This window comes from Neodiprion fabricii, chromosome 3, assembly GCF_021155785.1.
Source record: "Neodiprion fabricii isolate iyNeoFabr1 chromosome 3, iyNeoFabr1.1, whole genome shotgun sequence".
Classification (NCBI taxonomy): domain Eukaryota; kingdom Metazoa; phylum Arthropoda; class Insecta; order Hymenoptera; family Diprionidae; genus Neodiprion; species Neodiprion fabricii.
In genome coordinates, this window is record NC_060241.1 from 3,498,324 (window position 1) to 3,525,527 (window position 27,204).

General features: G+C 39.5%; 5 protein-coding genes across 7 annotated transcripts; 4 read left to right on the forward strand and 1 right to left on the reverse strand.

The window, feature by feature from the left end:
- The first annotated feature begins 524 nt into the window (after positions 1–524).
- LOC124178394 (protein Skeletor, isoforms B/C) lies at positions 525–5,843 on the forward strand. Its single transcript, XM_046561666.1, has 13 exons — positions 525–870; positions 2,168–2,390; positions 2,655–2,763; positions 2,850–3,085; positions 3,163–3,331; positions 3,451–3,562; positions 3,681–3,817; positions 3,944–4,079; positions 4,150–4,339; positions 4,625–4,725; positions 4,815–5,069; positions 5,149–5,256; positions 5,598–5,843. Exons 1-13 carry the CDS (start codon positions 813–815, stop codon positions 5,783–5,785), a joined length of 2,022 nt encoding a protein of 673 aa, XP_046417622.1. The 5' UTR covers positions 525–812; the 3' UTR covers positions 5,786–5,843.
- A 429-nt stretch (positions 5,844–6,272) lies between these two features.
- On the reverse strand, positions 6,273–27,114 carry LOC124178395 (protein fem-1 homolog C). 3 transcript variants are annotated; one of them, XM_046561669.1, is made up of 10 exons: positions 26,962–27,114; positions 26,610–26,686; positions 26,061–26,525; positions 25,671–25,979; positions 25,216–25,579; positions 25,060–25,120; positions 24,783–24,965; positions 24,241–24,486; positions 9,671–9,796; positions 6,273–9,115 (listed from the first exon to the last, which is right to left on the reverse strand). In XM_046561669.1, the coding sequence occupies exons 3-10, from the start codon at positions 26,497–26,499 to the stop codon at positions 8,894–8,896; spliced, it is 1,950 nt and encodes a 649-aa protein (XP_046417625.1). In that variant the 5' UTR covers positions 26,500–26,525; positions 26,610–26,686; positions 26,962–27,114; the 3' UTR covers positions 6,273–8,893. The 3 variants fall into 3 exon arrangements, with proteins under 3 accessions (XP_046417625.1, XP_046417623.1, XP_046417624.1); XM_046561667.1 differs by having other exon boundaries at positions 26,610–27,114; XM_046561668.1 differs by having other exon boundaries at positions 26,061–26,541; positions 26,610–27,114.
- On the forward strand, positions 13,444–15,159 carry LOC124178399. The gene is made up of 2 exons (XM_046561678.1): positions 13,444–13,772; positions 13,944–15,159. Exons 1-2 carry the CDS (start codon positions 13,529–13,531, stop codon positions 14,993–14,995), a joined length of 1,296 nt encoding a protein of 431 aa, XP_046417634.1. The 5' UTR covers positions 13,444–13,528; the 3' UTR covers positions 14,996–15,159.
- On the forward strand, positions 15,294–19,327 carry LOC124178397. Its single transcript, XM_046561672.1, has 2 exons — positions 15,294–16,899; positions 17,052–19,327. Exons 1-2 carry the CDS (start codon positions 16,783–16,785, stop codon positions 18,471–18,473), a joined length of 1,539 nt encoding a protein of 512 aa, XP_046417628.1. The 5' UTR covers positions 15,294–16,782; the 3' UTR covers positions 18,474–19,327.
- Positions 19,774–21,856, forward strand: LOC124178396. The gene is made up of 2 exons (XM_046561670.1): positions 19,774–20,847; positions 20,911–21,856. The coding sequence occupies exons 1-2, from the start codon at positions 19,877–19,879 to the stop codon at positions 21,590–21,592; spliced, it is 1,653 nt and encodes a 550-aa protein (XP_046417626.1). The 5' UTR covers positions 19,774–19,876; the 3' UTR covers positions 21,593–21,856.
- Positions 27,115–27,204: the final 90 nt, after the last annotated feature.

The following is a 27,204-nucleotide window of genomic DNA, read 5'->3' on the forward strand; positions in this document are numbered from 1 at the left end:
CTGAATTTCTTGTATAATAATGTATTTCTAAATGGTCCAGTTGATAGAGGTCTCTGCAACAAAAATCATATCAACTGTTATTCGAAGAATTCGTGGAAAGAAATTGCGCATAAAATCTCACGTAAGATCATTTCGAATATAGTACCACACAAAAGGATACACCGATATTAGTTACAATGAAACTATGAAGCGGTTTGACCAAAACCAATTTCTATTATAAGAATGAAACCGAATAGGGGGATAGCGTAAAAATAAATTGGATCGCGTACTTTTCTCAATCACAGTGAAATAAAATTGCGAATTCTTGGAAAAGGAATCAAGTACGAAACGAACACACGCCGACGTCAAGGTGTGATCGGTAGTCTACGATCAATGACTTTCTCTCCGTGACGTAGACGGCGTACCGACTGAGGCCCAAGTCTCGAGGTAGGCCCAGGTAACGGGCCGTACAAGCCGCTAACCTTCTTCAAGGCAACGTCGCTACTATCCTTTCAAAAACCTCAGTTCGGTTTCCAACAGAATCGCCTAAAGACCGCGATCAAGACGAGAGACCAGCTCGTCTCATCCGCAAAATCGGAGACGATACAGTGAGTCAAACTCCGTTCAAACGTCATCAGTTTTTCGATAGAATGGAAGGCTGATTTTCTTGTGAACAAGCGAATAACAACTACCGTCTTCGTCGGTTAATCAGCCTCAGCGATGTGGAAGCATATGCTACTCTGAAGTAATTTCTTTTCCTTTTTGTTTTGTTTTTTTTTACGTCTTATTCTTTACTCAGAGAGAACGCGATTTGCATTCTCTAGCGTTTGAACATGTGGACAAGTGTTACCAAATGTTTTATAATCTTTGCAATCGGATGTTTTTATCAGGGTGAGTCGATTTTTTTTATATATGCATTTCAAGTATCCATGTACGAGAGATTACTTTACCATATATGTATGTAAAAGAAAGGTGCAGCTACGTATAGTTTCTTGAAGAAAGTTTCATCTGTTTCGGAAACTTCGCATATTGTGTGTGGTGGCTAATTCATCGTCAGCTGACAGTGAACTGTTCTGTAGAACTTCGATGTAGTCAGAAACATTCCTTGAATGTTTGTCTTCACATCCGGTTCGATCGGTCTCTAGAAAATCGGTGACAGCTACAGCATTGAGTTCGATATTATTACATTTTCTTCTTTCTTATTAGAGCATTTGAAACCTATTTAAAGGTTTATATGTGCGAACATTGATTCACGTTCCTTAGTTCACAACGGTTTACAATAAAGAATGACTGAAAATTATACAATCATTTGTTATTAGTTTAGACTTTCAAGTTGCAGTTCTTGAGAAATCTATAAATACAAAGTTCGAGCGTTTATATATTGGATTCTAGAAATAGAGATTCGGTACTAAGAGGTAGACGTACGTTGCATTTTGATACATCATTGTTAAATTCTGTTCTTTGTTGATTGTATACATGCTTAATGGTATGGTTAGAATTGATCACAAGCACAAAAAGGTTTGTCGGTTACATTGATACAAAAAAAAAGAGACGCAGCCACATGGCAATGGTCTGCTCTTCAACGATTTAACGTAACTACACATTCTGCCGAAAGGTCTTTGTCGTGGAACCACGGTTTCTCATTATTGCGAAAAAAGAGATCAAAGTATTTTTTGCCTTTAGACAAACCTTGATTTTTTATAACATTATTCGTTTGTATTAGACCTGTTTTTTTAATTTCTAAGAGAACTATGAACGATATTTTAAAAATATTAGCTGAGTTTTTATATGTGGCGAATTTTGCTAGTAATCAGAATTTTCGTTTTCTTCGATCCTAATTTTTGACGGAAACCAAAAAAAATAGTATAGTTTTGCCTGGATTTTGTGATGTGAATAAGTTATGCTTCTTGTACGTAATTTGAAATATTAGAGCGTTAGTTGAAGTACTAGATTTAGAACTAGCGATAGTTTGGCGAGCACTAAGAGAGTCGAAGAAAATAAAGTAATTGTTCATAGGTTCGTTTCAGGCGGTACATTCGGCAGTGAACACCGAGGCATGTTTGATTAGACTTTTGTTTACTTAATACTTTATGCTGCGTTTTAGCTCGAGATCTTCCTTAATTTTATACTTTAACAAAGTTCGACAAGACAAAAGAACAAAAGACTATAAAATTTTTTATTCCAACAGCACACGCTCAAGATGAAGATGACGAGGTGTACAAAGGCAAGTACCTCGGAAAGTTGAACGCCTATCATCACCAAGTTTCCGGTGATGTTTACGCCGTCGACGAATACACCTTGCTCTTGAAGTCGTTCAGCTACGACGGTAACGGCGCCGACACCTTCTTTTGGGCAGGCGCAGCCAATCGCCCCGGGCCCCAGGGTTTCATAGTTCCTGACGAATGGGGAAAGTTAGTTGATCGGAAAATAAGAACAATAAAACTTCCTTAGAATTTAGTCTTAAAGAATGTTACGCGGGTTCTTCCAATTCCTGAATCACCGGTCGAAGTGCAATTTTTATTGGAAGATGAAGCTAGTGAGCATTTTCAGTTTTATCGTAACCGTAATTCCAGGTGAATACTCGGTAGACTTTAGAGTCTCGAATGAATTGGCAAAATGTATCGTCGAGACAAGAAGCATGTGGAATGAACGAAATTATTTTTGCATCCTTGCAGGACGAACGTGCTGGAAAGGTACTTCAACAAGGACTTCACCCTGACGCTTCCCGATGGAAAAAAAATCACCGACATCAAATGGTTCGCGATTTATGATCTCTCAAACCAGGTAAAATTCTACTTTTGATCATACGAATTGGCGTTTCTCTCCTCAAGATTATAAATCTCTTTCTAATCGTTTCTTTCACCACGCAGAACACTTTCGGAGACGTTTACATACCTGAGCAATTTGATCCCCCGGCACTTCAGCGGATCTCCCAACTCTCCACAACATCTCACGGAGTGTCTTCGGGGGCGATCGAGATCCTGGATGCAAAAACTATCAGGATCCCAAGGTTCAGTTACGATGGACAGGGCACCGCGTACTTCTGGGTCGGCGTCGGTCCGCAACCTTCAAGCAAGGGCACCAAAGTCCCTGACGATTACGGATAGTTAGTGATTATTTGGGATGTTTTTTTTTTTTGCTTCCTTACGAGGTGTGGATGGTTTTCAATTAGCTCTCTTGCAGCCTGGATCCACTGAGAGCTTACCAGAATGAGGACATCGTCATTCAGCTACCCGGAGAGATGACAGTCTTCCGTATAAACTGGCTGAGCGTTTACGACCTCGAGGAAAAGTCGAAATTCGGATCTGTCATCATTCCAGAGGGTCTGAACGTTCCCCCTTCTCTGGTCACGGTAAAACTATCGGGAATCATAGTTCATTCCTATTTCTTACTGTTCCAATGAATGTCCAGTAGTGATCATGGAAATGACCGATCAATTGACACTTTGGTTCCCACTAACTTTCTTCTCAGGTGACAAAGCATGCAGTCGCACTTCCGAACTGTGTTCAATTACACAAAAACTACCAAATGAGCTGGGAGATCTTTGGTCCGCAGATAACTGTACAGTTGACAGGTCAAGTCGGTGAGTAATGGTTATCTTCTCAAATTTTCGCATGGATTCCAGCTTGATAAATCATCAACGCTTCTCGCGTTTTCTCGATCTCTTCACTTCCGAAACACTTTCTTCTTAATTTCTTCAGCCGATGAAGAGTACATGGCTTTCGGGCTCTCGGGATCCGACGAAAAGAGCCAAATGGAGGGCTCCGACGTCACGATTGCTTACATGGACGGCACTCAAGGTTTCGCAACGGATTACAGTATTTCTGCGTACGCACCGGTGAGTATTTCATCTTTACTGACGTTGATAATACCGAGGAATATTAATTGAAGAATGGGGAAGAACAGTAGCTGAAAATAGGTGATTGAAGTTTGAGAAATAAGATAATCAAAGCCCCCTTTTCAGTGCGGAAAGGTCCTCGGACAGTACAAGGGTGTCTGTAAGGACAATCTCGTTGGAGGGCAGGACAACAACCAGATTTTTACCGGGTCCAGACAGGACGGTATCAGCGTCATCACCTACAGACGTACTCTGAATTCATGTGGGTGGAAAGTGGGAATTTGTGATTCAAAGGACATGAGGAAAAAATGATAACAATTTGATCATTTCAGCTGATCCTATCGATAAGAATTACCCGACTGACCGTCCTGTGTATGTGGTCTGGGCGCTGGGTCGACTAGACGAAAACAAGGAGCCGAATTTCCACGACGTTTATCCAAAAGGAAATTTGAAACTCGAACTACATCGCACGCAGCCCGAAAATACTTGCTTGGACTTTACACAGAACGATAATTCACTTCAGTGAGTTTTTTTTTCTTTTATAGAGATAAAACATTATCCTGGTTATATTATTCTTTGAACAAGTTTGCAAAAACTGTGCGACGAAACTGTGCTTGAAAAGTTATCCGTGAATTTCAAAAAATCCCGATTAAGAATGTTTGAATACCGTATAGTTGTTACAGTTTTCCGGAAGTTGAAGAAGCTTCGTAAAAAAAAAATAAAATAAAAAATTTTATAATTGGGGTAAGGAATTAAAAACGCAAATACACGGTTCGTACAATTGTAAATTTGACCAATCCATTTCAGGAAACCGTGGGATAAGACAGAGATTTTCGACAGATCGATCAGAACATTTGTAGCAACGCTTGGTCCGTCCGGTGGAAAAAAGGGTTACCAAGGATTGACCGGTAAGGAGAAATTTTGAAAAGTACAAAAATTTCATCATTCGTTATTCCCTTTAGAATTTGATTATAACGAGGTTGTAAAAAAATTACAGGACAGACGTCGACGGGACTCGCTTGGTACATAAACGGATATTTAATTCCGGAAATCTACCTTCGACGGGGTTTGACCTACATATTCAAGATCTATGGAGGAAATAATCCACACAGTGCAAACTTTTACCACCCTCTGATAATCACCGACGAATCTCACGGCGGTTACGACAGACTAACCGACATATCTCAGACGAAAATTCGCGTTTTAGCGGGCGTTGAATTCACCAGGCGAGGTAGACCGCGGCCAACCGCAGGTGCGTAAATCACAACGATCGATTTTTAACATTTCGATTCGATTTTACATTTTATTTTCATCAAAATTTCACCTTTCAGTCGGACCACTCTGCCTGAGCAAACATAACGGGAGAGACAGGCGACTGGACGACGATTTTTCGTCATTCAGGAAATTCAACAGATCGTTGATTCAAGTTTGCGACGCAGGTGAAATTTTTCTGCAATTTATTATCCTCACTTTTCTACCTTACACGACTAGTCTGGTAAAACGATTTACGCACAATTTCGGGCTTCTTGTTATTCAAAATTGCGCAAGTCGATATTAAAACATGGAAGAAATAATTGGAAAGCACCGTTTTGAAACATCTTAAATTACAAACTATGAGAACCTTTTTCAAAATTCATTGATCGCTAATTTTTTCACGAAATTAAAATACTTGTATCTTGCAATTTTTGTATGAAATCCGTAACACGTACACTTTGTTATTACAGTTTATTTAGGCTTCGTTATCTCTTTTCTAATATGGAAATTTACACAAACGACACAGGTGACCCAGGACTGCTGGAAATAACACCGAATTCCACTTGGCCCGATACCGTCTACTACAATTCCTTCACTCACGCGAATATGGGTTGGAAAATTCACGTGGTTGATTCGTACTCGACGAGCGCTGCGATCATACTGAGGCTAAGCTGGCTCTGTGGGATATTCGTTGTTTGTTTTCGTCTCGTATAAACTGAGATTCAAAATAGTGAGTGCTCTAAACTCGTTCAGCTACGTCAGAATTCGTTAAGAAAAATGGTAAACTTACACCCTGAGGGGGGTTTACAGCATTTAATCATGATTTAACTAGATTATGTTGCACTCGTTGCGAACAGACTATTTTTACAAACTGTCATCAAGCAATCGTGAATATTGACATATTAATTAAGCTTTAGGAGAACGAATTTCCATATTCTACGTTAACAAGAATATTTTTAATTTACAAATACTAGCATTTAGAATTTAGATTGTATTATAAGATGATTTGTAAATACGAATTATGAATTAAAAAAATAAATAAATAAATAAATAAATCGTAATCCGCAAAGGTGTTTAAAGAAAAAAAAAAATATACATATTATATACATATCACTTGGTATTTTATACTCCGATCAAACTGTGATGAAATAAAGCGATGTAATTATACACAAGTTAATGTTATTGTTTTTTTACGATTACGGATTGATTGTTACGAAGATTGGTGAAAAAAAAGCATTGATAAGAGAGAAATAAAATGACGAGCAAGAGATAGTAGAAAAAATGAGTCCCTACGCCACAGATTGTGCGGCTTTATTTTTCATTTGATATTTTCGTGTTCGTCAATTATGCGGTTAAGAGATTAAAAAAAAAATATTATTAACGAGAAGTTGCCGTTGTATGTTACGTTGTATTATGTATGTATCCTGATAATAATATGCCAATAAAAATTCTTTTGAAAAACGAAACCTCTTCTCCCTTAATTCACAATACGTGCCATATTATGTACGTAGATACACATAAATAATATATCGATAATATATCACTTTATTTGCCGCACATAAAAATTTGTGTATAAATGTAAATTTACCACTAATTACTATTCATTATCATACTTCATCATTATCATAGACGTATTGTTATTTTATACATATATGTTTCTCTTTTCATTATCAATTAGCATGCTCGTTTGATTTTGGATTAATTATATTTCGTGTGCAGTATTGTATACGTAAAACGAAACAAATTTTCAATCATCTCACACTATAAACACCGATCATGGAATAAATCTATGGAAATTTTTATTATTAATATATATATATAGGTATATATGGTATATCGCAATTATTGAGTGCCAGTTACAGGATCGTTGAATTCTAAACGATGCAAGAAATAAATTTTTCAAACAAGTTCCCGTTTGTTGGAATTGTTGGAAAAGAAAAAATTCTCCTCTTCTAAATTCCCACATTACATATAAGTCTGTAACTGATTATTTCAGCTGTGTGATTTCGTTTTTTTTTTTTTTTTTTTCATCCTCGCATATCATTTCTAATCTGACGCTTAGGTTTAAAATTAATTTAGAACTTATTCCTTATCTTCGCATATGATAGTGAAAAATTTTAATGTAATTTTTAACATTAGGTCAGCACATTTATACGTTGCAATGAAAAGTTTAAATATAACAGATATAATAGGATTATCATAATTTTGTAATGAATATGCATAGTTATTAGGAGCCTGATTACTCATATACGGAAAACTAGTCCGTTAATATTGATTAAGCGCGTCAATTACAGCTGTGATCCTTTAAATGGAATACAATATAGTGTATTGTTTGTGACAAGATAAAATTAGTTAATTGTAAAAATTAACAAACTCATACGTTATATCATTTTTAACTGTTGAATATTACCTCAACGCACTAATTTAATCATATCATTAATTATATATAAATACACGCGTTCTTGTTCACTTGTATTTCGTTTTAAGCGAATCGGTATTATATGCAATGCTGTACTCAGAAAAATTTGTGTATATAATATATAATATGACTAACATTGACATTAAAACTATTGACGAATATTTTTTGTTCAAGAATTACCGTAGTTAACTTTCACAGAAATTCAAATTTTCATCAGACATAAGGATGTCTATATATATGTCAAACTTTTTCTTACGATTCTCCGATATATTTGTCGCAGAGAAACAAATTCATTCAAAGACGTTGTTTGAAGAAGAAAAATTATAAACTAGCAGAAAAAGAGAGAACTGAATTTCGTCAAATACGTTAACTCAGCAATTGTTTTATTTCTTGTAAAGAGAAATTTATGAGATGGGAAATTTTCACTTCAATGAAACGTTTTCCTCGATCAATGACGACCAAGCTATTGCATACTATGAATTGTATATTACTTGATCGTTTGTTAAACGAATAAATACATCATATTAATCCACATACGACGAAAGAATTGGCAAGAATCTTTTTTGTGTGCTTATATGTTTATAATTTGTTATCATTTCCAACTTTACAGTTATTATGTATACTTTATCATCGTTTCCATCGAATAAATGTGAGATCGGATTCAGCGTTATTGATTATAAAACAAGAATTATTACCTACACATTATCACGTTCGCTAAATATAGTCTTGTACACACGGATACATTTTTATAATATACATAAAGGAGTGCAGGACCATATTCAAATTTTACACGTAACCCTGTACGGAGAAAAAGAATTTTTGTCAATATGCGTATACCGTTGAAAATTTTGTGCAAGTCACAGTAAAATAAGAAGACAAAAAGTAATAAGAATAAGATTCAATTCTCCAATTATTTCATTTGTTCTAGCTTGAAAACAGTTGTTTTTAGTAAAAACAAATGAAAATAAAAAATAAAAATATTTTCAACGAATACATGTGACATACAACTAAAACGAGATTACCTTCATTCTTCAATAACGCGATTCTACTCCTTTACTCGTATAAAAAAACGACAAGTTCTTTGAATGAATTCGATATCACGCCTGGTACAAAACTTGTGTGGAAAATAAATCTGTAAAAGGAGTCGGTAAAATTTTGTTGAATAAGAACGTAATTGTGTAAAAAAAAAAAAAAATATTGAGGAACCTTAAATTTGTAGCCGTGTGATATCTAGCCTGAATTTTTCGACGTTGTTACATTGTTATTTCAAGATAAATTATTTAGCCTGCTTACTGTCACTTGCAGTGTTATTCTTGAGAGATATGTTGCTCGTTCTTTCACATCTGCATAATTGAATTCATTTTTAGTGTATTACTTCAGGCTCAGTTTACTCAAACGCTATTCTATTCCTTATGAAATTCCAAAAATCTGTAAAGCGCCTTCGGCAGCTCGGTGCAATGTATCGCATACTTGCAAATCGTTTGCGCAGCGAGGCACTTCAGAGTTATGTAATTCACCAAGTTCACACTGTTGTGAGGGTTTAGGGATATCAGACGGGCCGGAGTGTCGCCAAACTTGTTGGGCGTGTCCAAATGCGCTCCGTGGTCAAGGAGAAGTTTGATAAGCTGAAAATAAAGAAAATAAAACCATCATCGCATCGGCCTTACAATCAATTGACGCTCGTCGTAATTCCCGAATTGAGAAGCATCTGACTTTAGACGCCACGAAAAAAGAAGAAACACAAACAAGAATAATCAGGATTACCTTCGGAATTTCCACATCTGCTGATATGAATGCTGAAAAATGTTAATCTGAAGTAAAAAAAAAATAAAAATAAATAAATAAATAATCATTCGTTTTTTCCCATACTTCAATTCTCCGAAATTGGAATGTTCGGATTAAAAAGGAAAGACGAATTAGGAAGAAATTGTTGTTTTTTTTTTTTTTTTTTTTTTTTTTATCAGCAAGATTGTTTCATTCGAATATCATTAGTTGAAAACCTTTGCCAATTAGCCAAAATTCATATACTTCGAGTACGGTGAAATTTTGAGGAACTGATGAAATCTATTCTTACAATTAGTGTACTCAACGATCGAGTAATCGAATGATACTAATAATTACAGTATAATTGATTACGTGAACCGTATTGGTAGCAGATTGATGATTAATTAATTACTCACCGGATTTGAAAAGTTGTAGGCATTACTAGCGACGTGAAGAGGAGTTGACCGAAATTTGTTTCTGACGTTAACGTGGGCTCCGCATAACAAAAGAAGCTTGATTACTTCGAAGTGTGGGAATATCGTCTGAAACAAGAATAATGCAAATGCCGTGAAACTTCTTACTTGGAAAAAAAAAAAATGTTGCAAATGAAAAAAAAATGGGTCTTAGCCTGAAAACCCATCGAAGGCTGTTTTTTTTAAAGGTTTTTTTGGGTATTTTTTTTTTTTAAGACAAGCCATTGAAATAAAATTTCTCATAATTTTCACATTGTATTTATTGATATTTAAACAAACGTTGTTAAATTTTTACAGACGAAACATTGAATATAACGTAACGTACAGTGCTTGATAGGAACGTGTGTGAAAAAAAAGTGTAGACGTGATATCTCAAAAATTACTAGACCAACCGGTTCAAATTTTTACAGCTCTTTTATTACACTTATACCTATCGCGTGAACTATAACAATCATGATTGCGTTAGTAATTTTTTTTTACCAGCTAAATAAATGGAAAAAATGCAAATTTCAATTTTTTTTTTCATATAACAAAAATTACCAAAGCAATCATGATTATCCTAGTTCACGCAATAGGTATAGGTACAATAAAGATGCTGTAAAAATTTGGACAGGATTGGACTAGTGATTTTTGAGACATCATGTCTACACTTTATTTTACACACGTTCCTATCGGGTAGTATACATTAGGTAATATTCAATAATTCGTCTCCAAAAAATTGACAAAGTTGGTTTAAACGTCAATACATATAATGTGAAAAATATGATAAATTTTGTTACAACGGTTTGTCGTGAAAAATGAATACCCCAAAAAAACAGCCTTCGCACTAGACGACCCCCTCAAATGCGCCGCTTACACGCGAAACTGCCGGGAAGTTTTTTCAACACATTGAAAGCGATGCATATCTCAGTCCGGTTATGCAGATATACCATAAGAGTGAGATCAGTTGAGGAAAACCCGGACGGTGATCTTGGCTCGAGCGTATTGCCTGAGCATGCGATACGCGAACACATGTAAACTGATCGAAAACAGGTATTTAAGAATGAAGCTAGGAGAGAGAAGGACGGAGTATATCGCAGGACCGAGAGTCAGAATTTCGCATAAAGCAGTTACACCGTGGCGAGAGAAGTGACGGACGTTCAAGATGCTGGTGATTTTTGTACTGTGCGGTTTGATAGCAGCGTCACCGTCATGGTGCCTGGATGACGATTGGGACCCGGAAAGAAACGAGTTGCTTACGAGTGAGCTGGGACGACGAACGGAGGAGTTGCTCAACTGCTTCATGCAGCTGGACAGATCACTGACTGACAAATGGACCTCACGTTACAAGCTTAACGATAATTTGAGGAAATCGAATGACGGTGCCGTGGAACCGGAAGCGAAGGAACGATTGCCGACTAGTGAGCTGAAAAATTGTATGGGGAACCTGACGGCCGAACTGAAGAAGAATCCAGGGTTGGAAAGGTGCCTTAAGGACCTTGTAAGCACCGAATTGGAGAACGAGTCGATCATCTCGTCAGCGGCTCTCTTCGACGAAACGCTGCCGGTCCAATTCCGAGTCTTCCTCAACTACCAAGAACTGCTCGATGTGCTCTCAGAGGGTAAAATCCGGATGTGGATCGTGCCGGAGTTTCGACCGATCCAAAACACGGTCAAACAACTCATCGATCGCGACGCTAGTGGCGCGGACAAGGCCTTCTTGATCGATCAGGCCTGCGAATGGCGGGACTTGGCCGAGCTCGAGAAGCGTGAGGGTGACTGGGACCGAATGCTCGAAGAGTTTAAGAATCAGGTACTTCGCTCGGTTTCGATCCAGGTGGCGCATTCTGTCTTTGGCGCCAAGGACCTGAAACCGGGCACGTGGGTCACGGTGTACAGACGTTGGATCCCGGCCAGAGCTAGGAACCTTAAGGACCTGAACTCCATTATGGGTGATCTTATGCCGGGGACGTTCACCACCGAACATCTATGCAAGTACGCAACAATTCTGGCGAGTTTCTTCGCCGAGGAAGAGATCAAGGTCTTATTGGCCGAGAGGGTTTCTCCTCTTCGGTTGGTCACCACCGACTACAACGACAAGAGCCGTGTCAGGGAACTCGACATATGTGCCAACGGCGAGTCCACGGAGTGCCTCGATTTCAGACGTTTCAGACATTCCATCCAGCCTGAGTTACGGTGTATAGAGACTTTTGGCGAGTTGATGTCCAATCACTTCTTGTACTCGATTGTTCAGCGCTACGTTCAACCTCAGAACTCTCTCACTTATCCCGAGATTGTCTGCAAGAACGCGGCCACCAGTACACATGAGCACATGGCTATTAGGTACTGTAGGTGCGCTGGTAGCTTCTGCACCATCAACGATGTCGGGGAACTCAAGGCCAACATGTACAAGCTAGTAAACGGCAATGTTGTATTGAACAGAACGTGAAAAATACGGAGGAATGCGATGCGTCGATTGACCGTGCTTGAAGTAAAGTGGTACACTTGTCGACAATTCACTTGGGGTCATCAAGTCTGTAAGAATCGTCAACTGGCATGAAGGATGAAAAATCGTACGAGAAGAATGAGTGATAATGTCGTATAAGAACGAACTATGTATATTATAATAAATTATTATTATTCATAAATGGTGTTCTTGTTTCATTCTAAATTATATACCTACTTCCGTTGCTACGAGAAATAGATTTCTTTGAACATCTTTTCTTTGGCGGAATTTTAGGTGATGATCTCGACGATAATGGTAACTATAAAGACCACGTAGAAGAGTAACTATTTTTTGTTTAGGATTCAGTTACCCTAGCCACAACGAGTATAATTTATGAAAGTTATCTACGCAAGCTTTCAAGGTTGAAAAAAAAACCAACAATAAAAACATTGTGCATTCGTATAATCGCGTCGGACATTTCATTAAGCGTTATGTATACTTCTAAAATAACAAACAACCGTCCATCAGAGAGTCAAATGATAAAGAGAAAAATAATAATTATGCTATGTAATATGTCGCTGTTAGACAGATCCTATAGATAGGATGACAGTTATTTTTAATGGATTCAAACTCGATTCTAAGCCGAATTTTAATTAGCTCAAGCTGAAAATGGCGAGAATCAAACAAAAATAAGTAAACTGGCAAAGTAAGTATGTTTTTTTGAACCTTTCTCTATACGACGAATACCTTATCTAGCTAGAGGCTGTTAATAATAAAAGATCTTTAACTTCGGTATACATCCATTAAATGCTGGTGAAGGTCAATCCTCGTCATTGAGCAAGCCGAGACCGGTTTGACAGGTAAACTAACTTGGATCAATGAAGACAATGTATTTATACGGAGATTGAAAAAAACGTATGATGATAACATTTTGTTTATTTATTTATTATTTGTTTCGATTCGAAACTAAAACTTTTGCTATCTGGGTAAGATCGATACATACGAGCTATACGAAAGTAGTTATAACCGACAGAAATCTGTGAACTGCACTAAACATCAGTCGAGTTATATCACTTGAACGGTGTTTTGAAGGTAGCCTATAAACAACGACTTACTGTAAATTGGTAAATACAAAATAAGCAATAGTAAATTCATATAATATTAGAGAATGAGGACAAATACGGTACGATTAATAACGAACAAGATTTAGATCTAAAACTTCCGAGAATTGGATAAGCTATTCTGCCCCCTCTCCAACTGTAAGATTGGATATAAACGAGCAGCGAAAAGATGTAAATACCATTCAATCTAAGGAAAGTAAAAGTCGCGTATACGATTTGAAACTGCAGTTAAACAATTCCTCGATCAGTGTCACCATGGACCTGATCCTGCTTTTCGTTCTCTCTTACGCTGGAGTACACGGACTCGAGGATCAAGTAAATTCTAACGAACCGGCAGCTTTCAACGAAGAGCATTTCTATGCGCTTCAGCATCGACACGTGGAAGAATGGAAGTGCCTACAGAAGGTTGCCAACTTCCTAACATCGAGATGGAACAACGGATTGAAAAAAGTATCAGACGACGTCCTGGATAATGTACCGCTGGTGAAGCGACGAGACGGTAAGTTCAAAAAAATGACGTAAAGCACTGAGTGATATGCGAGTTTTGAATCTTAGACTTTCGGAGAGAAGATACTGACGATGATCACGGATTTTAAGTACACCATTGCGGTTGCATTACGGGTCTCAGATTTTTTCTTTTATTATCACTCTCATGGATCCCTACTTGCAGAGAGGTACAGCACCGACGAAGAAGAATGGCTACTGGAGGCAGGATCAACTTCGAATACCATACAGTCGTGCGTTCTCGAAATGATGCAATCAGGCATAATGACGACGATGAATGAGGAAGATGGAAAATGCTTCAAGGTAATCCTCAGGAACTACGTCATGGAAGAAGAGGCACAGGAGAAAACGTTCAAGAGATTTTTGGAATCGTCGCTCGAGGAGCAGCCACCATTCCGCAGGTTCGTCAGCTTCGTCGAGATGGTGGACTTGCTGTTCCAGTCGAAGAAACCGGACGCTCTCGACGATATAGAAAAAAAAGTTTTTGATCAGAGTAAAAAGTACCTGAGAAAAGACGAGGATAGATTGGATCGAACATACATAATGGAGCAGGAGTGCGAATGGAAGAATGCCAAAGCATTGCGCGAGACTGCAAATGACGACGCGAGGTTCGTGGAATTCGCACGTCAAGTACGGGACTCCGTAAACCAGATGGTAGGGAATATAATTTTGAGGCACTGGAACTCGAATTCCACTCTGACTCAATTACGGTACATGGCCTGGCTGGATGCCAGAAAGAATATGATGATGAACATTGACGAAGAAATTGCGAGAATACGTTTTCAAAATAAAGATCCTCAGTGGCTGTGCATGTGGGCGACACGATTCGCTTACGAATTGTCAAGAGAGCAGGGATCCATACTTGTCGATCGAAGCAGCCGCGATCGAGCGTCGGTGAAAATCCTGGCCGAAGAGGAGCACAAAGATCAGAAAATGTGTTTCGAAGCATTAACACACGTTGTAGAACACAACCATCGGCTTACCATCGCGCTGGCAGTCGTCGACGAGATCTATAACTATCCCCAACTTTACTGCAAGAATGATCAAGAAAATTTAGGCCGCATTGCTCCTATCTTTTGTAAATGTAGTGGCACAATATGCGCCCCACACTCTATCCCTTATGTGTACTCGTACAATTATACCTTGGTTCAAGAAGGAAATGGAACGTACAAAGTCACGTGTGATTACTCCCCTAAGGATCACTGGTTGGAAACGTAACGCTACTTTTACATATTTGTCAACAATTTTCTGATTGTGATATTACGTTATTGTTATTGTCTGTTTACTAAAAAAATTTTATGATACTATATTGATACATTTTATGTTGGATTTATGATTGACGTACATTGAGAAAAAAATAATAATACTGAACTATTTTCGCATTCGTTCGTTTATCCAATATATATTCAACCGCCCTCAATAAAAAGAGAAAAATTGATAACTTTAAGGATGTTGACGTTGAATACAATCATCAGGGGTTCACGATTACAATGGTAATCAAAGAGGTAATCCAGGATCTAGCAATACGCAAACCAATGATTATTCATCAGGAGCAAAAAGATATTCAGTGTCAAATGCACAGCAGCTCATGTCATCGCGTAATCAAGTTTTCATAAGAAATCGGATATTATTCAACTGCACAACTCTAAGAGGGGGGAAAGTTTATTTATATAGCCTCCGACACCCAACGGTCTGAACGTCTGCAGGGTTATACCAATCGGTACCGATCATGAAGCTAATTTTACTGACACTGTTTATATCAGCCGTAAAAATCCACTGTGAAGTAAAAGATCGAATCGGTGTGACTGGAAGAATGAGATGGCCCTGCGGGCGGCCCGAAACCCAAAATCGAAGTTCCGAAAGTTCGCGGCACAGGTTCGAAAATCGCTGAACCAAATGCTGAGCAAGTCGGTTCTGGACGACGAAGCGGTAATTTCCCAGCAGAACATCAAGGCATGGATTCGAAGCAGGAAAGCGACGAAGCGGTCATTGGCCGAAAAGATTGAAAAGCTTTGGACCCTGGAACAGAGGCACTAGGTGGATGTGCGAGCACGCGACTAAACTGGCAGGTGACTACTTCAGGTCGTAATTATTCAGTCTCAGCAAAAGCGTAAGCAACCTACGAGTGCGATCGAAGACTGGTACGATAGCTAATGGAATCAGAAAGATCCAGGAATGGTGTTGAAAGAACGTCGCAGACATTCACCAAGTGACCGTGAACTCGCTCACGACGAGAATAGATCGGGATTCCCAGGGTCTGGATGGAGTTTGCATGATGATGCAGCAGCACCACTGCCTCATTATGACCTCGGTATTCATGGAGTCTCGATACACGTACCCAGATGTATACTGCAAGACGTTGGGCCCTGGTTTGGGAAGCGTCTCTTCTCACATTTGCAGCTGCAGTGGAAATTTCTGCGCCGATATCGACTTACCATCGCTACCGGCGAACGATTACAGATTCGCACAAGATCAGAATGGTGCCTACCGCGTCGTTAGCAGGATCGGCACTACGGAGAGGCGGAGAAATGGGGGAGAGAGACTGGTAGGTGCAGCTAGGTAGCGAGAAACTCGCGGTCCTCATTACTTCGGGATTAAGAACTCGGGAATGCTTCGACAAATCTTCTCACATCTTCGACGAAAAGTGTCATGGTGAATCAATCAATGTCAGGCGTATTTATTGTACACAGTGTTGCAGTGTAGCTTATAAGGCTTGACAAACACAGTTCAAAGTGGATTATGTCATACATTTGTCGTATAAATATTCTCTTACGATAAAAAACATGTGCGATACAGTGGTGAACAATCTGGATTCAAGCATAAAGACAAAAAAATCGTAAATGGTGTATTCAATTTCGAGTAACATAATATAACGTGTATAAACTACCATCCAAAAAAAGAAAACGAATGATGTACGCACGGATCCATTAAGCATATAAAATATGGTAATCCCACTTTGGCAGAGTCCAAACCGCAATCAGTCGAGCTCGGAACTTTGCTTGTGAATGTTGGAGATCCCCACGTGTAACACGTTTAGAGTTGGTAATAATAATATTGCAGATGAGTGCAAAAAGAGAAATGAAAGAAATAAACGTGGAATAATTATAATCAGTGTTGATACGGTGAGTTCCAGCCCCATCATCTCTACCACCTTTACTTTGTTCAACTTGGAAACTGGTTTAATATATCACGTGTGTATAAATTACCGTAGGCTTGGCTTTACATGTAAAATTGACTAGCAGAACCCATTGGTATATAATCTGTGTATTCTAAGGATATACCGGAATCGAGTCAGATCTCTGCCGAGACAATGAAGTCTGTCTTGCTTTTGGTCATCTGTTACAATGTCGCGGTTGGGCAAGAAGAAAATTGGGAACAACTCCCAGCCTTCAATGAGATGTACCTCACCTCACTGCAACGGAAATACTACCGGGATCTGAACTGCCTGCAGAGGGTCGACGAGATCCTAAAATCGAAGTGGAGCAGCGAATTGGACAAAATATCGATCCAGGATCTGGGCAACGTTGAGCCAGAACATAATTTTCAGGAACCATCTAAGCCTAAGTACAACACCGATGAGCAAGAGTGGCTGATGGAGGGAGGATCGACTTCGAGGCAAATAGATACATGCATTCGAGGTCTGGTGCCGGATATCGTGCCGTTGATGAGCCAAGAGGAGATAAATTGCCTCAACTCAATTTTCGCGTACCACGTTGAAGAGGAGATAGTACACGAGGAGGTGTTCAAGGAGTTCGTAAAGGCTTCAGCCCGGAAGCAGCTTCCATTCCGCAGATTCGTCAGCTTCACCGACTTCGTGGAGTTGATGTTTCAGAGCAGAACACCGGACGCGCTTGGCAGCCTGGAGAGAACAGTCTACGAACACGCGGAGAGCTTTCTAACGACCGAGCAGGACAGGGTCGAACCTTACTACATAATGGAGCAGGAATGTGAGTGGAAGAATGCCAAAGCGCTACGCGAAGCTTCGAACAGCAACGCAAAGTTCAAGGAATTCGAGCGCCAGGTGCGAGATTCGGTAAATCAGCAGTTGGCCAATCGAGTGGTGAAGAATTGGAACCTAAACACCACCTTGCCTAGACATATATACCGAGCTTGGGTAACGGCTAGGCAAAGGATGATTCCGGAGATCAACGAAGAAGTGGCGAAGCTGCGCACCCAGAAGAAGGACGCTCAGTGGCTCTGCGAGCGGGCGACAAAGCTGGCTTACAAATTCTCGGACGAACAGGGGGACATCCTTTTGGGGGCTGATGACACTTACGTCTCCCTGAGGATTACCGAGGTCGCGAAAAAGGCTAGAGGGATCGAAAAAGCGCTAGAGAAGTTTAAGGACTTCCGTCACCCCGTGATCAAGACCCTCGCCGACCGGTACCAAAACGGAACAAGGTGCTTCAGCTCTTTCGTGCACCTCGTACAGAACCATCACCGGTTTGACATCGCGCTGGCTTTCGTTGACGGACAGTATAACTATCCGCAATTCTTCTGCAAAGATAAGAACCTCAACTTGGGACTCATTGCAACCAGATTTTGCAATTGTGTTGGCAGCTTCTGCGTAGCTCACGGTCTCGCCGCTCTATTTGCTGAAGAATACACCCTCGCCCAGGCTCCTGATGGAACCTTCAAAGTCGTCCTGAGTGGCCTCAAAAGCAGAAAGAAGGTCCAGTCCTGGAATAGAGACTAGCTAATCGCTGGCTTACGCGCTAGAGAAAGAGATCAACTCAAGAGTATCTTCATTTATTAGCTGCGGGTAGAGAAACGTCTTTGATTGTTGTTTGATATTTAGCGAAACCAATGACAAACATTTTTGTAAAGGTTAACAACACGTTATCGCCATTCATTTATGTATAATAACACTGGTCAAGATGTTTATTGGTCGTTAAATAAATCACACATTTTTTGTATTTTATCTGCATAAGTATTAAGAAAAATATATTAAAAATATTTCATCATATCGAAATGTCTAAATATACGACGAAGTATACACTTGACATTATCATCAGCGATTTATCACGTGAATCTATTTCAACTTCCTTAAACTAACGATTACCTTGGATGAATACACGATGTACCCTTGATCTGTACACATTTTGGAGAACATTGTCAGCACATAAACTTTTTTTGTTTATTTCGAATTTATTGATTTTTAAAATTTGCGATCGAGAAGAGGTATCAAAGAAAATAGTCGGACATCAAAACGAGATTATCCATCATATTTGTATAAAAGAAAAGCAGAACGTCTCAAGAAGTCGTGAGAATAATTTTAAAAAATTAAGCTACAAGAAATTGTCACGCATTTTTATTTTTTTAAATAATCAGATTTTTCTGAGAAAATAGGGTTTTTTTTACAGACACATTTTTAGTATTCTCATGCCAAGGTAAAAAAAAGCATTTACGAAAGAGGGCTAAAAAAACTTTTATATTTTTCTTTTTTGACCAGCGTAGTTAAAAGAAATTACACACACCTGATTTATGTATGTACGTTCGTATGTTGAGGATGAATAAAAAAAAAATATACGTATGAAATATGTCGATGAATTAAGGTATTTCCTGTCTATTTTTTAATATATTAGTAAAAAGTTGATTCGACAATTTTTTTTTTTTGCGATGTACCTGGAATATCCCGATAGTAACATATTTTGCACGTGTTAACTACTAAATTCCGAGTTATTAATATTCTTCTCGTCGATTTTACCAACCGCTATTATTGCGCCGCATGATAATAAAATAGCTGACGTCACTAGCTGAAAGATGGATAACCACATTGTAAGTTGTACGCAGAAACATCCATGTATCTGCGTGGTGAGGAAAAAGATGAAGATGCGCAGTATGTTGACTTTTAATAACCACTCTCGCGTAGAAACTGGTTTCCTGGACAGGGTGACCTCGGTCTGAACCGTGCGGCAGGGTTTCGGCAAAAAGTAAAATTCACCTCGCCGTATAAATTTAGGAATCTTAACTCGGCTATGGCTAGTACTCGACGGGGTTCTGTATCGCGTCAACGTGTACACCGGGCGAACAACACAGACGCGTTATATAGCTTCTTTACTTTCGTCAAAAAGTCGAATTCGACTCTATGGAAGTAGGATGCATATCCGCGTGGTGTTTCTGACCTGCGCAATAGTGGTTGCCGTGAGCAGTCACTGTGACTGCAATTGTCCCTCGTGGTTCCCGGGTTACGATGATTATACCCTGGATTTTCTAACACCAACAACCGAAAAACCGCCTCGCCCTTGGACGCTGGCAACGAGGCCCACGACCAAAAGGCCGCTTAGCACCACGACGTTAAGAACGATACCCACCACCAACAAGCCTGTACAGGCGACGGTGGTTTCGAGGATCACAACAGAAGGGATGGACCTGACTACGATACAGCAGATACAAGTTAACGAGCTGTACTGCTTGGTGGTGCTGGACAACCTGGTAGCGAAACAATGGCAGGAGGAGATCGACAGACTGTCCATAAACGACTTGGGAAATTTTTCAACCGCGATGGAGGTGCCGGTGTTCAAGGACCTCTACAGCAACCCGCAGTCCGAGTGGATACAGGACGAGGGGATGGCGCTGAACAAGCTCGACAAGTGCGTCAGAAATCTAGTAAGCAAGGTTGCACCGAAGATGGACCAAGACGAAATAAGGTGTCTTAACAGAATGTACCCTGACTACCTGGTGAAGGAGAACAAGACCGCGATGGTCATGGAAAAGTTCATAAAGACATCCTCGCGCGAACAGCTCCCCTTCAAATCGTTCTACACTTACTACGAATTGACCGAACTTCTATTCGACAACAAGAACATCGACGCTCTCGACGACGAATTGCGAGCCATACACGAGGACATGACAGATTTCTATATCAAGACCGAGGAGGACAAAAACATGAAGTTATTCATAGTCGAGCAGGAATGCGAGTTCAGGAACGCGAGGGTACTGAGGGAAGTGGGGAACGAGAATGCAAGGTACCAAAAATTCGGGGATCTGGTCAAGACTAACGTCAACACCTATCTCGTTGCTGAAATACTCCATAAGTGGGTGCCTGGTGCGATCATTCCGGAATACAGGTGAGTGCGGCGGTTCAATTGAAATTTCAAATCGCATCTCAATGTCTCGTTCCATTGCCATAGGTACAACTTGTGGAACAAGGCCAGAAGTCGTATGGAGAAGATGATATTGGACAAGATAAAAGAGCTTCAGAGAGAGAAACGGGATGCTCAATCTCTTTGCACATACGCGGCGGAATTCGCGTACGATTTCTTCGTAGAGCAGAAAGATATCATATTCGACAAGATGCCGAACACTTCTCTGTCGTTTGAGCTCGAAGCGAGCAAGAAGTATGCATACATTCTGGCACTGGAAAAGGTTCTGAAGGCGAAAAATGACTACCGTCAATCCGGAGTGCAGCCTATAGTGGCCAACTACAAGGACGGCTCTTACTGCCTGACCAACTTTGTCCGGATGATAGAAAATCACCAGCGTTACATGATGGCCATGGCATTCGTCGGCACCCAGCTGCCCTACGGATACGCGTATTGTAACGTCAAAGAAATGTCGGCTGGTTTAGTCCAGCCGAGATACTGCAAGTGTCAGGGCACGTTCTGTGAAGAATTCGGAATCGCCACTGTCAGGGCCGAACGGTTCCAGCTCAACCTGCTTCCAAACAACACTTACTCGGTAACAACAAACTCTTCCTACCGCATACGACCCCTCGATGAACTCATCCACAGTGCCAACAGCAGAATAGCTCACCAAAAATTCAGTACTTGGTGGTACCGACACCAGAAGAACCCTCCAAAACTTAACATATAAACTATGCGTATTAATACGTATTATTAATAACGTACTGTACGTAAACTATACGTATTGCTTTCAACCAGATCATTGACAAAATGTGAATCCTTTTAGTTATTAGGCATAGTCGAACGGAAAGAATTTGGTGAAAGCGACCAACGTCGATATGGAGCATAAAAACTTTGTTAATCAATTTTATGACATTTCACACCTAGATTATCATGAATTTAACAATTTACAAATTTACTATCGATATCGTAAATAAAGTACAGTTTACACGCATTTTTATTATACATTTCTGTATTTCGTAAAATTCAGGTAACATAACTTAAGGATTAACGTACGTAGATCGGAATCAGACATAAGCGTATATACCTATTTAAATAATCATAATTAATCGATCACTAAATAAGAGTAACGTTGAATTTTTCATAGAGTTTCGTAAATTAGCTCAAAGGACTTTAATCCCGGGCCAACTAACCACTTTTTGAGTAGGTTTGTTAATTTGGAATGTGGACACGGTGTAGTCTCCGACGTCATTTTTCTTCAGTATAAACCTCTCGGCGTAAAGTGATGCAATGTCATGAGTAACGCAATATGTTCCGACGCATTTGCAATACATGGGTGCCAACAGACCAAGGTTTAAATTCATACTCCTGCAATAGATCTGAGGATAGGGAAATCCCTTTCCGATGAAAAGTTGAGCCAGCTCGTAACGTTGTTGATTAGATATCATGAGCTGAACCGACGAGGAACATCGCATTTCGATCTCGAATCTATCTGCTAAATTTTTGAAGTAATCTCGTCGCGTATCGTTCAGGTTTTCCAAGTGTTTTTCAATCGATCTGGCCTTATTCTCAAACAATTCCGCCGACAAGTCAGCGTAGGCGCTATGAATGGTGAACGGCAAAAGAATCTCCTTCTGTTCACTGGCGAATTTATTCGCAATTTCACTCGCGTATTCACATAGCCATTGAGTATCGTTCTTCGGAGATTTCATCAGCTTTTCAACGATGCTTTCTACCTCAGCAATCATCGCTTGCCTCACTTTTAACCAGTCTGAAAGATTCTTTCGTGTTATATTACGGTAGAGGTTGATATTTTCGACGATACTGTTGCCTAACTGTTGGTTGACCAACCGCAATGTCTGGTTTTTAAACAATTCAAGAACAACGCGTTGATCGTCCTTGGCATCTTGGTACTGCCTCAAATCGTCCCAATCACATTCTTGTCTCAATATCCACACTCTTTCATCTTTATCTTCGTCAGTTGGAATAAAGAACTTCATATGACCGTAGGTGTTGTTCTCATGAGATGTGAGATTGTCGCGGAAGCTTCTGTTTTGGAAAACTACATCCTCGACGTCAATAAAGCTCAAGAATTCACGGAACGGAAGTGGCTTTTCATCGTTCACCAACTTCTCGTTAACCTCAGTGTATTGTTCTTGACGATCAAAAAAACGCTTGAGGAATTCGCTCGAACAATCCCGCGTTTCATTGTCCATAAGATGGGACGCTGCCTTGTATAATCCGTCAAAGCATGTCCGCAATTTTAAAATCGGCTTGGGATCCTCCATTAGCCACTCTTGTGTCTGAAAGTCGTACTTCGGTCTACTCGGTTCTTTGAATTCCCCCCGAAATATCGGTATCTCACCAACGTCACTAATGTCCGTAATGTTCAAATCATTGTCCCATAACTTCGACAAATATTCGTTAAACTTCCCGAAGCACAATCTGTCCCGCAGTTGACTATCTTGTAGGTTCGCTAAATTTTCTAGAGTTACCGTGAACTGGTCGTCGGCTAGTGCGCAATATTCAAGCACACTGTATCCGATAAAAACTAGAATACAGGACGAGAAAATATTCATTTTCCTATTTGATTTCATCTAGGAAGCGCGCTCTACACAAGGCGTATAAAAGCACTGCTGCGCACCTTTTGAGTTACTTCTCTGTTCATCTTGACGTTTTATACCAACGAGCAAGTTCGAAAAACCAGTTAGGATGAGATCATATACGTCAGAAGTAAAAAACCGAGCTCGATTGAATGTTGGTTAATGCTATGCCTCGCGTAGCAACTGAACGGTGGTGTCAATTCGTACGAAATAAAAATTATTAGCGTCACTCGGTTGCCAGGTGATTTCGTAGATATTTTTTTTATGATTTCTCTTGATTAATACCCACTGGTATAAATGAAGTCATATAATTTCCATATGGAATAGGTGAACTTGATATTTGCACCTATAAATTAATAGGCACAAAACTCACTGTTGTGGCAAATTTTACAAAAATTGAACTCACGAGCAACAATAAGACAATTGTGTTATTGTCGGGCTGGCTTAACATTACCAAGCACTTAAGCACTGGCAGCAGCTGAATCATTGCAGAAAAAGTAACGCCATTTTATCAATCTGCTTAAAGGCTAAACTACAAATTACAAAATATCTATGGATTTGAACAAAGTTTCGGAATGCACTATAAGATTGCAACAAGCAAAAAGAGTAAATAAAAGAGCTTACCTACATGGTAATATGCAGAACAACGATTGACGATAAGGTAGAAATAAACGGATCTCAAAAACGTGGAACAAAAACTTGATGGTACGGAAAAGAAAAGCTTTGGTCTTAGAGTTTGACGGGAATAATTGACTGATTGAAGAATTTCACTCACCGGTATATCATCGCTGGAAAAGTAGCTAGATCTGATGGTGTTCAACCTTGATGCGCAAAGATGAAGGAGAGAATCTCCCGTGAATGCAGACCTTGGATTTTGTTTCACCAAGTTGCAGACCAGTAATTGAGCTTGTACTTTCTCACTTTCGGTTCGTGCTGTTTCGACCAGGAGGTATATGAGGTGGGTAACGCATTTTAAAATATGATTGTAGCTTTCCTGTTGTTTTTTGTGAACTGGACGAATCTGCATTGATAGTTTAACAAGAATAATAAGTGAGATAAGGTTTATAATACAAAAGAAAACGAAAAACAGTAAAAATTAGATAATCTTGACAGTAGATATTTTTGGAGAACTGATGTGTCTTCAATTACTACTATGTTGAGCCATTTTTCCAGTATTTCGATGGGGTAAAAATTCAACTTATTGCATCTATTTGCATCTCTCTGCATCTGTCTCATCTGAATTATATTTCAAAAGGCTTATAAACCTTACTGGAAAGATCGTACTGACAAATTTCACTGTTAACCATTATATCTTACCTCCAATAGCTGCCTTGCTGCTGTAAGCGGAGTTGCCAAGAGATGAAAGATCGCTTCAACATCACTAAATTCTGGTTTTCTTTTCTCCGGCATTCTATAATCATATTCTATCTTCTTTTCGTGTATATCCACCATTAGCTTGACTAGAGCTTGCGCAATGAAACAGGTATCACTGCACAGTATCTGTACAATGATAAAAAAGTAATATTAATTAGGAACCACTCTTCCATTCTGCTCGATCAGAATATCAACTGTAATTGTAAGACAGAATACTTACAGAATCTTTTTCGACCCGAATCTTGAGCGCTCGCCTCCACAGATCAATGCATCTTTGATGTCTGTGATACGGATAGTTATTATATTTTACTGTTACACATGAATTGCTATAATACGCAAAAAAGTAATGAATAAAAACAATGAATGTAATTCACACCTCAAAGAATCCGCGTAAGAGGCACCTCTGTGAATCAATCTGAACAGTGTGTCTTTGTGATGAGGTCCAAGTATTCTTTCGCAAATTAAAAGACTCTGTATTCTGATAGCGTCGACATCCAAGGCGATAGCGTCAAGCTCTTCTACAGTAGTAAATTCTCCCACATTTCCAAAACACTCCCGTTTAGGTATAACAGGTCGTTTGCACAGTGGCTCGTTGTTTACTGTGAATGCATTTCTTATCGCTAGAGCTATTCGCCAGTATTTAATAGTCGAATGAGGGGCATTATCCTCTTCCAAAAACGTCGAACCCATCAACTCATGTGCATTTGCTAATCTTTGTGGCGAGTAGGCGATGTTTTTGACTGTAACAAGAATACGGATATAAGAAAACGTTTACAGAACTCATTCCTCTTTCTATCCTTGAATTACCGCAGCCTTCCCGTTTACACTTACTGAGGTATTCAAAAATTTGGGTAGATCCCTTTAAGCAAGCTATTTGAAGGGCGTCATCATTATCGCTAGATCGTATATTCGGATCAGCATTGTGATACAGTAAGAGTTTGGCAGTGGCGAATCTGTGTTCTTGGATGGCGTAGTGCAATGCAGTCTTATTCTGTACGTCCCTAGCATTGACGTCGGCTTTGTTTTGCAACAGAAACTTGCACAATTCGTAGCTCTGCACAGAATTTATTAAACAAGTACCACCGTTGTAGTTAGCCCTGAATATATCGGCCCCTTTTTTTACAAGATACATGACGATATCTGCAAATAATTTGGAAATATGTATATCTTTGTTTTTTATGCTATCTGTAAAAAATGATTTCTTGGCATTTTGCAAATTACGTGGATGTGTCATGAAGCACGCAGATCTAACAGGCGTTGAACCAGTATCGGAGACGGCGTCAATCTTTGCCCCATGGGAGACAAGAATTTCGATGATCTGCAACCTGCCGGAAACAGCAGCGCACCACAAAGGAGTTACGCAATGTACAGATCTGTCATCAGGTACCTCGTACAAGCCGCGCTGTTCAATGTCAGCTTTGCAAACATTTATCAGATACTCGACTATCTCTACGTTGCCTCTTCTGCAAGCAATAAACAGCGGTGCACATCCATCTTTTTGCCGCGATACTATAGTCTTCCGCAGCGTAGTCTGATACTTTTCCAGATTATTTCGCATGCCAGGTGACAGCCGCGCTCCTGGCGCTGCAGTCTTGCATTCTTGTATCAGATCATTGGATATATTCGAGATCCGCTCCTCTCGTTGACAAAACCTCCACATTTTGCTAGCGATTCACCCCGTCTTCTCTGTTAAAAATCAAGACTGTGGCTAACTTTGATATTACAATTTTAGGAGACTGAGAAAAATAACAAACAAGAAAAAGATCTCACCTTATCTTCTTCAACAGCCAAGCTGTTGGGACAGACACAATCGAAACCCGCACCTCCGACCTTCACCGTGTTTTATTCTGTTTAAAGGTATTATAATTATCCGTGTATTATTATATTTAGAACAACGGTATAACTATACTTGGCACATAACCTTCAAAACAACTAGTAGCTATTTTAAACGCGTATCAAGCGAGAGCGACTACATTTTACATTTTATTTTTTTATTGATTTGTGTCCAGTCTACCTTACACTTGACGATTAAATTGACGACAGTTTTCGAGAAAACCGAACAAATTAGCAAAACGTTAATCGTCCGAAACTTGCAATAGGTCAAACATTAAAACAAATTTACCAACGCCAGGACATCGGAGAAAATAAGTAAAGTTTATTGTTTTAACTTATATTACTTTTGCGAAACGGAACGTATTTATCCGGTTCAGTAAATAATAAGCATGACAGGTGAAAATTGGTATCATAACACTGTGTAGAAAATTTATCCGCCATCACAGCCCTCTTTGCACTACTGAGTTCGTGAGTAGCTCTGCCCGTTCTGACTCTATTCTAGGGAGTTTTTAGCCCTGCGAACTAGTTTCGG